General features: G+C 34.6%; 1 protein-coding gene across 3 annotated transcripts in view; it reads left to right on the plus strand.

Moving 5' to 3' along the window:
* The window catches only part of LOC114871468 (HIV Tat-specific factor 1 homolog), a 64,822-nt gene that overhangs the window by 42,168 nt on the left and 9,985 nt on the right, over window positions 1-12,669 (plus strand). For all 3 annotated transcript variants that reach the window (XM_029177404.2, XM_029177403.2, XM_029177405.2), the window contains one exon: window positions 11,882-12,051. In XM_029177404.2, coding sequence (XP_029033237.1) covers window positions 11,882-12,051 — 170 coding nt within the window. The remainder of the gene's footprint in view (window positions 1-11,881; window positions 12,052-12,669) is intronic.

A 12,669-nucleotide genomic window follows, 5' to 3' on the forward strand; every position in this document is an offset into this window, starting at 1 on the left:
TAACGTTAAACATTGCTAGTAAGCTCGTCGTTGAATAACTTGTTTCGAGTGTGCACGCAAAATACTGGGCCACTGCGTTCAGATAATTGCACCATGTGTTAACCTTGATGGCACTTCTTACGAGAAGCGTTAATTAACCAAATCCAGCACGTCTGAACACTTTACAACGTGATTCATGAATCTGCATCATGAAGTCCCGTTTGTTTTCTTTTCTGTCAAAATTAGGTCAACTTTCTCGGATATTTTTCATGTCTGCATTTTTAATTATTTCTTAAATAAATATTGCAAGATTGATGTAGAATATCGATGTAATCTTTAACATTCGTATGTTTTATGATTTATAATACTATTCATAATAATTATTGGTTTGGTAATGAACCACGTGCTCGAAGTAATTTAAAATAAGATCGAATATTAAGAGTATATTTCTAATCTTGATTCATGGATTCTGGGCACGTCTCAAATAGACCAAGGCTTCTTATTGATAAAGCCGGTTATTCGCTTGTAATTAATGGTATCGAGCACCACTTACGCCAATGAGATAATGAAAATTACTTCTCAGAGAAATTATAATGGCCTTGCCTTGAGCTACTTAGTTTCCTTGTGAGATGCATTTGAATACTATATTTTATCTTCTTCAATTTAGACTCCTCTAAAGTCGATACATTTACCCCTTTTAATAATCTTTGAGAAAAATGCTTTAATTATTGTTAATGATTTTGGTAAAAGTTTGAATTTATTATTATTGATAACTAATTGTTTGAAATATAAAAGAAAGACTATTCTATATCTTTTGAACTAAAGTGCATATTTTAAGTGTTCTTCGTTAAATTTTCCATAGAAATGGAATATTCGTGTAACACTAGAAATCTTTTGTGTGCTAAAAGGGGCAGTAGTAGATCATAGGATAAATATATCCTGGACAATGTCCCTCTTTGATAAATAAATCAAGTTGGTACTCTTACGTGTAGTTTCATTGATAATCGCATGCAACGAAGGTCAGTCAACCCCGAGACAATAATTTACATGCCGGGACAGGCTAAAATTGTACATACTTGGGAGTATACATAGAAGACGGTAAACTTCCAACTGGATGAATTTACACTGCACCACCGTGACAAGAGGAACACGAGAGAATCCGAGGATCCTTCATGGTACTGTTTGGAGTAGTCCGTAACTTACACGATTCTGCTATTTTCCTCCGCGTGCACAAGAAACGTTTCGCAATGCTACTGTTTCCTTCGTGCTTTTCATTCGAATCCTTCTTCCGTTCTTCGTCTTTTTTTATTCTTCCTCGAAGAAACGGTCGCAGCTGCGAACTATGGATTCCTCTTTTCGATGCAAATTCTAGTTCCGCTTACTGTGAAAAATATTCTATACGTGGTTCTATTAGAATTTGAAAGTGTTTTTCCTAAATTTTTTGGATTTTGAGGAATAACATAATTTACATCTGAATTAAATTTTGATCGACTGTGTCGATGATGGGGTTATTAATGGATAACTTCATTCGCACGTTCAATTCATCTGCTTTCCCCATTTCATTCCCTGCACTAGATATTATTCATCGCGTCACAGAATTAACGAGTGTACAGGCTAGTGTCATTAAGATTCGATTAGTATCACCATAAATGAGGAAATACTCGATTGTCGCTCAATTTTCACTCATTACATGTTTGTTATTATCGTGACTACGGCGGCGGCCTCGATCGCGGTCGCTCCATGTATCGTTCGCGGATGAATTCATGTAATTTAACGCGGCTCAACAATTGCCTGTAATACGAGCAAGTAGAGAATGACCGCGGGAAGTGCACTGGGTGGTCCGATCATGAGATCTAGGTCTAAGATCCGAGGAACGAGCGGAGGAAAAGGATAGCACGAGCAGCTCCTGGTTGCGATGCTCGTCTCACGTCTGGAAAATTAACTTGTCCATCGCCGCCTTTTAATTACGAACCAGCTTGGAAAAAGCTCTTCCGTTCTAGTCACATGTTTCGAGTGAATTCTTCTTTTTTAATGTCCTTGAAAAATTATAAGTAATATAACGATGATGATCCGGATAATTAGAGTCTTGGAAAATGAGGCTCGAAAAACTTAGGGTTCTGGAAAATGGGATTTGCAGAGCTTAGGGTTTTGGAAAATGGGATTTTCAAAACTTAGAGTATTGGAAAATGGGATTCGTAAAAATTGGAGATTTGGAAAATGGGATCTGCAAAATTTAAGGTTTTGGAAAATTAGGTCTGCAAAACTTAGGATTTTGCGAAATGTGTTATACAAATTTTCGGGATCCCGTTCGACCCGACCTGAGGCTCGTACATCCCTAATATTTTTTATGATTCAGTGTAGTTTTAGATGGGAAAATTAAAAATACGTCATTTAAAATAAAATTATAATTAACTATGCAATGAGTGGAATGTAGATATGTTAGATAATTTGGTATTAAAACAGAAATGACACTGTTTCGAGTGGGACACCTTATTATGGACACAAGTCTTGTCTATTATACATGGAGGCGTTTCTGCTGAGATTTCACAATGTATTCTTTTCCCGCTATTAGCAAACTTCAATTGAAAAGCTACATCATCAAATATTTAAACACGTCTGCAAAATACATGCCACGTTATTTATACTAGGCTTTCTATTACTTTCTATCGCTAGAAGCAAACAGTGATCGTTTATAACAGACCCTTGGTGTACCTGGAAGCCATGCATTCATTGTTTTCTTGCTGCGTCACGTTCTTTAGCTTCTATCGAGCGTTTTATTGCTTATTTTCATCATTAGTGGCATCTATAGCTGCGCAGCTTTCGTAGAAACGTCGTTGCTTTCAGCCCTAGTTTCGCCTGGACGTACATGTGTCGAGGAGAAAAACGGGTCAGCCTTTTCAAGCTGGTTCCGTACAGGTTTTCGATGTTTATGATAACAAATAAAAATAGTAACCGAAGTCGATAGTCCGGCTTCTGTTGGTCGATCGTTAACCTATAAATGCCGAGGCTCTCTCTGATCGTGGCGTGCATAATACCGATCAAACGGCAGGCGGTTCTATAAATTTTCGAATACCTTCCGAATTTACAACGGCCAGCTACGCGAAATCTCGTTTCATCGTCGATTTTCCGCTCGCTTTTCAGCCGTTCACGTTTTATTTCGGGGTTCGCCAACTAAACTTCTCGGTTGTAAATAAACCTTTATTGCTTCTTCGGTTTCCTTGTTCACTGGCTGAATAGAATAGTTTCAAAGCAAAATTGATAAGCTCTACTTTGTTGTAGGAAATATTACCTGACTTGTCATAGATAACTATTTGTCGTGAAGCTTAACATGTTATATTAAATAAGACTAGATGATTAGGCTACAGTATTAGATGAGGCTACGGTAATGTGACCATTTCACTTATTAGTAGTGTGATAAAATCGTAAAAAATCATTCCAATTACTAATTAAAATTCATAGATCATTCTGATATGGACAAATCGCTCGGTGTTCATAATTAAGTTAATTACTTTATCGATTATGGTATTTCTGCGACCAGGGCAAAATAATCAAGTGCTACATGAACAATTCTGAAACTTGATTATTATAATATTGTAATAAATATTATAGTACAGTGTATATGATCAGTATCAATAGAATATACTGAACAAATTTGATATTAATTCGGCATGCTTGGCAAACGATAAATTAACTAAATTAAATTCAGTCTTTCATAATTTCAAAGTCTCTCGTAATATCGTGTTTAATCTGTTTAATTAAATACAAATTAAATAAAGTACTACGTTCGCGATAACAGGCTTTCTGCTTTTAACAATTAACTTGAATTATTCTGATAAGCATGGTTTTAATTCCGTGCATTTAATTTGAAACTTACTGGAAATTCAGTTGTTACTTGTATGCGCTGACCCAGTTTTCATTTTCTCGTTGCTTTTCACGTCAAGGTGGAATTTTACGAAAACATTTTCTTTAAAAATATTATTCCCACACGAATATTTTCTTGCAACAAATGGATCAAACTAAATTCCTGCAAAAATTACATTTACACGACGAATACGAAATACATATGTTATTTACGCTGATCTGATTAAGAATTATCGGGTTTTCGAGTTTTTAAAAACCTCTATAAATCGTAAATCAAACGTTTCAAATTCTTATTTATAAATGCAACCAGTTCAACAACAAATATCTGCCTTTATTGACCTGTTAAACCTGAAATGTAACTTACTTTCAGTCAAACTGTGTAATGTTCTTTGGACAGAACATTGACACGATCTTATTTATAAACGAAAACGTGAAATTGATACACTGTACGAATCGTGATTTAATAGCTGGTATAAATATTTGAACGTCGGTGAAGCAAGCCAGTGGGTTCATTCATCAGCGTGTTTCTACTTTCCTAGATTTACAGCTTCAAATACTTGACGTGTTCTAGTCGATGACGATTTATTCGATCAATGTACCGTGTCATGTGTGATTTAATCGCGTTAATAGTGTATCAATCATTTACAGTTTGTTAATTTTGTAAAAATCCAATTAAAATATGTGCACTCAGATTCATAATATGTATATACTGGGCAATGAAATTATTATTATCTACCAAGTGAAAAAAATGATAAATTTTATGTTTTTGGTGATAGTAACATTGTAATTTCACAGGAATTAATCGTTCATTGTAAACAATATAATATAAACAATTTTGAATTAATTTTAATAGTAACAATAGGCAGTATTATAAAATTACTTTCAAAGAATATTGATTTCCTAATTGCTCTGTAGTTTGTTTATTCTTCTGAGATCCCCAAGGTCGATTATTTTCATAAAATCAATTTCTATTTCATATCCTACAATATTTCATTTGTGACAACTTCATTCAATAATGGTTCAAATTTTCCCTCGAGCTACTCGTTTCATGAAAATCTGTAACACGATGCAATTTTCGAGGCTCTGTTTTAGGTATGACGTTCTCAGGTCAATTGCTTTGACCCAGGAATTACCGTGTTGTCATTTGCGTAATTACAGAAATTTCAATGTTTTGACAAGTGGCGACACTGCACAATAGAGACTGTCAATTAATTGCAAACAAAAGAGTTACGAAGCAGAGGATCATAGTTACCCCTCATTATGAGATAATGACAAAGATGTCATCATTGTTTTCCTTCCCTTTTTAAGACAATCGATCATGGGATCATCATCGATTATATTCTTACATAAATTGCATTCATCATCGTGTCATATACCAATTTTATCTTGCTTCACTGGTGAACGATGTCTCATTCTTGATATTATGGTTCATGTTGACGTCAGGGTGCTAAATACTGGAACTATTATTCATGTAGTTATTTTTATAATTTTTATCTATTTTATTGTTTAGCAAAAGACCCAATGAAATTTAAAAAAATAACAGGTTTAAAACGGTACTGAGTGATATTATTTATTAATTTAGAGCAATTTTTTGTTGTGGAAAATACTCCAACTTATTTGCTTGTAAATAAAAAAGAGTCAAACAAAAAAATTTTGAAAGATAATTATATGGTTTGATTATAATCCTTCAAAACTCCGATGAGTACAGTTAAACAAATATTTAGTTCCAAAATTCTCTGAAAAAATACTCGTTTCTGGCGGTCGTAATCCCTGCGATCGGTACCTTTATACGTCGTAAATTTTCAACATTCGTAATCCAAACTTTTTTCGCGTTGGATTACGCTTATAATCCCGGCTCGTTCTTTTTTCGTATTCGACGAAAAATAAAATCTTGCGTATCCTCAGTGATAAACAGCAAACGTGCTTAGAATTTTCGATGACAGTATTGTTCAAAAAGATGGCAGTCGTATAATATGGATTTGATTTATGCCAACAGGCATAAATTTGTATGTATAGTCATACAAATTGAAAACGACTTACGTTTGACATGTGTTTTTTTACTACTTTATTCGTATGCGAATTTATGTTTGTTGGTACAGAGAAAATAGTAGAAGAAATGGTGGTAATAATTATATTCTTTCCTAGAATCAGAATCATAATTTAAACTGTTTTAAATTAATAAAGTTATCCGTGATGAAAACGTGAAAGTAAAAGAAAAATAATTTAACTTGGTCTTTGTGATAATATGAAAATAACCAAGGAGAAAACTACCAGCAGAGGGTCTTAATACAGTAGACTTTTGATAATTTGCCACTCGCTAACTTTTCGCAGAAGCCCATTACTCCTGGCATGTACTTTCACCAATATTAATCACTTGTCCCTAGCGCGCCGTTTTTCAAGCATGTGATTTGTTAGAACATTAAATTATTTTGCAAACATTCCATTATGTTTGTCGTCACCTCTCAGCGTTTTGGTAGGGGCATTTGTTACGTTTCCATTTCCCAGAAATTTCCTTCCCTGCTACTCCAAATGCAGAAAGTTACCATCCTTTCTTCTACTTAAGAAAAATTATTATATAAAAATAATATTTGACTGTAATTATCATGCGTTACATATTATAAAATCTTCTAATAATATTAACTTATAAGATAGACAGTAAAATAGACCGTTTCGATTCCAAGAAAAACTAATCAGAATCCTCGATGATTCGTAATCCGCCCACACTTCTCTCGGAAGTTTCATAACTGTTAAACGATTTCATAGAATTTACCCTTCTCAACCCGTATCATAAATCCGAATGGGAATTAAGTTAATCTGATAACCTTGGCTACGATGTTCTATAGAGATGAGTGATGTTAATATGACGTATTACCAGTCAAAAACATAAAACGCTCATCATATGTAATTTGCATACAATACTAGATAATTTGAGGATCGAGCTTGATACCATTATAACGATGCTATATTTGAATTCAATGGAGATGTGTTAAAGTTTTGTTAATATCGTATTACAGTAGAATTTAACAAGCTCGTTACGCAATTGCTCATTACCGCTGGTAAATTAATATTGCAGTAAATTTGATCGATTTCTCGATTAAAGAGACGTCGATACGAGATACAATTTAATCCCATTATTTGGATGTTTGTAAATTATTTTAATAATATCGTGAAAATGTACGGTTCAGAACAAATAATAAGGAAGGATATTAAATAATCTCAGCGAAAGTAATTAACAAATAATTATGTAAATGAACAGTGTCTCTTACACCGCGGGGCTGTGCATTGAAAATACTCTAAGATTGCTAATTGTAGGTGAAACACGAGGATCTTCAGTTATATAATTTACTATTATTTACAATTTCAAAAATAATGGAATCTCTTAAGCAATGTACGACAGGTTCTACCACTTAATTAAAGGAAAAGTTACCACGCTAGGCTTTAATAGACCTCGCATGTATTAATTTATTGCATCGAATCCTGGATAGTTATGACATGCACTACCATTTCTATCTATAAAAAAAAACTTTAAACTTTTTTCTTAAACAGGTTGTATCATCCTAACTTGAAAAGTGCAAGAGTACTGAATTTTCAAATTTCCTTGAGGTGTATTTCTGGTAGCCCAAGTGTGTCAAGCAAGGGTTAAATTTGCTATGTTAATACCCTAGGCATTCGAGGATTTCAGGGTCGCGAACAAGCTACGCGTATCACCGAAACCCACGACGTTCCATTTTTGGTTGTCAACCCGTTTGAACCCTAAAAATAGTTGCTTGAAGCCTGAACGACGCGGTGTCTGGCTGGCGATAAAACGAGAACGGAGACCACGTCACCGTAGGCGTTGGACGATGCATGCAGACGCTTTTGTGTCCACTTACCAGAGGTGAAAACGGAACGTGGAGATAGGTGGGAAACAGACAGACGAGACCTCCTGCGGCAAGCAACGAGGAGGATCGTATTCTGGGTGACGAGCGTGGGTTCATTCAGTGAAGCCCGATCTCGATTTTTGTCTCTCGACGATCGCCAATATTATATGCCCATGTTCGTACGTCATCGCGTAGGAGGAAATATGACGATAAACCGGTGGGTGGGTCCGGCGAGAATCGGTGTTTATTATTCTACGGGTTGCTTGGTGGATCGTTTTTTCTCGTTCATAATGGTAGTCGATGATATTCGATCAGCTTCCGCAGAATTTTGTATCCGCCAATAAATTAATCTTTCGGGTCCTGAGTATTTTTCTTCGTAAACGATGGGAAATAATTTTATTTATTTTTTTATTGAATGTTTAGAGTTGCACTGATTGCTATAATAATTGTTTGCTTGAAACTACACTGGGTGCTGAACTGGTAATTAATAGATTACTAATTTTCATGCAATTATGTATATGATTTCATAAATTATTTTCTGGTTTCTTTTTTCAAGTATTATCTTTGATTTTTTGATATTTTTCATTTTTATCTTATTTTAAATAAATTGTTATAATTATTGCTGATCAAATATAGTAGTACATAGTCAAATAAAATATTTACTGGCTTTTTTATCAGTGTTATCTTTGATTATTAGTTCATTTCGCTTCAAAATCTATTAGAATGGTTCAGAGGATAAATTGTTTAATCCTTTCGCTCTACCCTTTTTCAGTACGGATTTTATTAATTTTATTCTTGTAATCATTGCCAAGCAGAGATAGTCAAATAGACTAAGCAACGCATGTGACACGTATTGCCTCGTATGGGGTCAGAAATATTTACTGGGACGTATATGTCCTGCCAGGGTCGAAAGAGTTAATAAGGGCTCGAACCTAATTTGTAATGTTATAACTTTATTACTATTTTTATGCTTGAGATATTCAAGACCAACAATCTTCATTTGAATGATTGTTTCAACTCTGATCTATTCATTTCCGTTGCATGATCAGGTTCAATAGGCAATCAATTGTTGAGTGGTATTACTCCTTCATGATTGGAAAGCACATTCCAATCATTCTTTCCTAGAAATCGAAGGTCACTGGAAAATAATACACATGAAGTAATATTTCAATTACAGACATACGTCGTGTAAAAGGTAGTAATTTTATAAGTTACATAGGTCACCTTAACGTGTGAAACACTTGTGCCTGAAATTTGTATCTACTGAAAATGGTCAATTAGAATTTCAATGAAACACCTGAATTAAATAAAAATTAGTAATACATATCTGGATAATAGAAAGTGAAGATAAGAAATTCGAATCAGGCTTCTGAGAATCAAATGAATCATTGCAGATTTTATCCGGTTTTATAACAAACAGAACAAGAAACCATTTTCTAGGTCACCGTTACAAGAAAGACTTGTCTCGGTGCCATTACGTCATCGTCCAAATTGACACCAGTAAATCTGCATATTTAGTCATTAACGGGAATTACTTCTTTGTGAACAACACCTGCGTAATTATTCTGCAGAATATACACTTCTTTTTTTCCCGGTGAATTAACTGAATAAAATTATAATAAAATAGACAACATTGTTAGTATTAATATTAGCGATATTAATGAAACATGATTCACGTCGTGTTAAATTTGCTAATGATCCAAGTAACTCAATATGAATTACAAATCCGTGTTCTCTCAAGAATTTTATTGATGTCCCTGCTGACAATCCTCGTTAACCTTTATGTTTGTCCTCGTTTATTAACCGGTGACGTTATCCATTTCTTATTCGTGGCACGTCTTGCGTGTGACTCTTTCCGCGAGGAAGACACTCGCCAAAAAAACATGAAAATCATAGTCAACGAGATTCCAAGAAACTGTATCCAAGCAGTAACGAGTGGTTGTCAATTGTGAAAGTTCAGTTGTTTGTCGGCACACGTCTTAGGCATATAGAGAATACGAGATTTATCAAGAATGATTCAACGATACGGTGTTTAACAATCTTGACCAAGTTTCCTTTCACTCTTCCTTTAACCCGAAATTGGAACACTCTACCGAAACGCGAAGTTTTCTACGTTAGACAAATTTTAATTTATAGGATTGTCTCGAAATTTAACACATTACCTACTGATCACCTTGTAACTTAACAATAATTAAAAATATAGGTGCTGTAATTAAAGTAATTAAGGTAATTCAAATAATTAACAGTAATTAAAAATCAAAGTATAATCCTCGCTTCCAAATTAAAAATTATCCATCCTACCTGAAAGGGCGGATGATCACTAGCAAAGGGGGTTAATTAGTAGTAAAAGGGGTCAGTCACTAGTAAATATTTAAAATTTTTTTAAATAGATCATTTTTAAGAAAATATTCGATGTATACATATGATATGAAAACCATTCGCCAATCTATTTATTACAGATTTTTCTCTTCAAATATTTTGAATTTTCCTTCGCTGCGATATTAATTCAACGTTATTACATCGCGAAATTACTTGCCGCAAGTATTCGATATCCGAATTTCATCGCTTCCTACAAAACTAAAAAACAAAATCCATACCTTTAAAGTTCGTCGACCGTGAGTTTATTGGTGGATCGTTCAGCCTTCGAACTAACCCGAGAAATCAACCTCTTCCATTTATAGCGATATTTTTATCCCTACATCCTCTATTCCATATTTTCTACCAGCCAGGAAGTTACGTCGCGATCGTATTCGAACTGTTATCAACACTTATAGATATCGAAGACGAGCGAGTCTCATCGGGCAGTTCGATATTTCTCTCGAGAAATGCTGGAGCGTTCGATAAGCAGGGATTGATTTATTCGTGACACAGGCCGAGTATCGGGGCAGGTAGCTGGCTAATATAGCATCCTGGGGAAAATTCACGTTCCCGATCTGACACGGTCGTCTGTTTGCAAGTCTTGCCATCCGTAAACGATATGAAGTAATGGTTAAAAGTACCTTGACTGCAGTTGAAAATAAATCTGACTGAACTACCGGTTCTGTTCGTTCAAAGATATTAGTCGTGTTTATTATTTCCACCGTGTATCTGTCCATTATTTTTACGCGAATTAAGTGATATCCAGGTAGCAATGCGTGACAACTGCATTCCCTTTTGGTATTAGCAATTATGAATGAGACAGATATGATTTTTCATTTAGTGACGATACTCTGGCATTTTTTTGTATCATTAATAGTTAGGGAATAAGAGCTCTGTATCGGTTTAAATGGGACACCCTGTAGGTCAGTTAGAATTTTGGTGTTTGAAAATTCTTTTTTATTTGACAATCTTCAAATCTTTTGACTTTATGTTAACAAAAACATTTTGATTTAATGGTATCGAAAGTCTTGATTTTTATTTTCAACATCAGGTATTGATAGAATTCATTCTCGTATATTTTTTGAATTTAATATTTTAAATAAAATTGTTTAAAATGATTTGGATCGGATATAAAGTGGATCACGTATATCGAAAGCCGGTGATGCGATCTGCAGTGATCGATGGAAAATCTCGTTAAATTAATAGCGACTCTTTTTTCCCGGTACTTTTGAAAGATCCTTTGAATGGATGCAACTTGAAATTTCTATCGAACGTAACACGCTCGGACTTTTGGCTATTAAATGGGTACTTTTTACGTTGCGCGTTAATTATCGATGGTGCATGTGATGCAAAAAACTGCATTCCACTTCTCCGCGTGCCCTGATTTTAATATTTTCACCGCGGCCGGTTGAAAGTCAGCTTCGATTCATTCGAACGTTGCGAGGACGAATTAATTAATATCGTGGCGTGTAAATTGATGGCAAGGTGGGGTCACAGACGTTTGCTTCTGTTTGAACTTGCTAATACTACTCAAACACGAGATCTGAGCCTGATGAAAAGAACTGTCGTATATGAATTTCGACGAAATAAAGTTTCCAGTATTTCAAATTTTTATTATTAATTTCTCTATGACTTAATATTGGATAGAATTTTCTATAGAATATCAATGCTGAAATATTATTCATTTTTCAATTGTAATCAATATTATTGATAGATCAGGTATTTCTTGTTTCTCAGTCTCGTGTTATAGAAAAATAAATTAAATTTGTCGTAGTGTTTCGTGCATGAAACTGACTTTTTGTTTTCTTTTTTTTCTTGTTTAGGTAGAATCGGTGGATTTGGCATTAAAGATCTTGGATAAGTCGCAACTCAGGGGTAAAACGTTGTCTGTTCAGAGGGCAAAGTTTCAAATGAAGGGAGAGGCGTACGATCCAGCCTTGAAACCGAAACGGAAAAAAAAGGATAAGGAACGACAGAAAAAAATCCACGAAAAGTAAGTCGCATTCAGGATCATCGTTTTTTTTCTATTTATTTTTAATTCATTAATACATAATCAAAGTAGCCATATAAATGGATTATATCTTTTTTAATGACATCAAAGAGCAGCAAAATTAATATTCGAGGAAAAAAGGATCTTGTTAATTACCGCTCTTTACGTTAAATGAAACTAAATTATGATCGAAAAAGGAATGGAAACCTCATTGAAACCTTTGATACATTTTCAGTATGCATTCTTTAATATTTTGTCCCGCATTCCGTTTTTATTTATCATAAAAATTCGTCGCGCAAGCGTTTTTATTTTACAACCTCAAGGGGAATATCATCAAAGAGAAGCGTGTCAGCTTTTTCATCGTCAGAATGCAAGAGGAATCTTTGAACAAGGCGAATTCTCACGCTCGGCTCTCCCGTAAAATTGTATCTTAGAGTATTTCAAGCGTTTCGTGTTTCTTTCCATTCATACCACTTCAGTTCATTCATCTTTTCGTGCTGGCAGCCGTCCGAGGATGCGCGTTATACGTTACTGTTCAATCTCTGGGAAATCGAGACACGCTTCATTCTTACGCTCGATTTACATTAGTTACGGTGTACACGCGTTCTCGGCAAATATTGT

The sequence above is a fragment of the Osmia bicornis genome, chromosome 2 (genome assembly GCF_907164935.1).
Source record: "Osmia bicornis bicornis chromosome 2, iOsmBic2.1, whole genome shotgun sequence".
Taxonomy (NCBI): domain Eukaryota; kingdom Metazoa; phylum Arthropoda; class Insecta; order Hymenoptera; family Megachilidae; genus Osmia; species Osmia bicornis.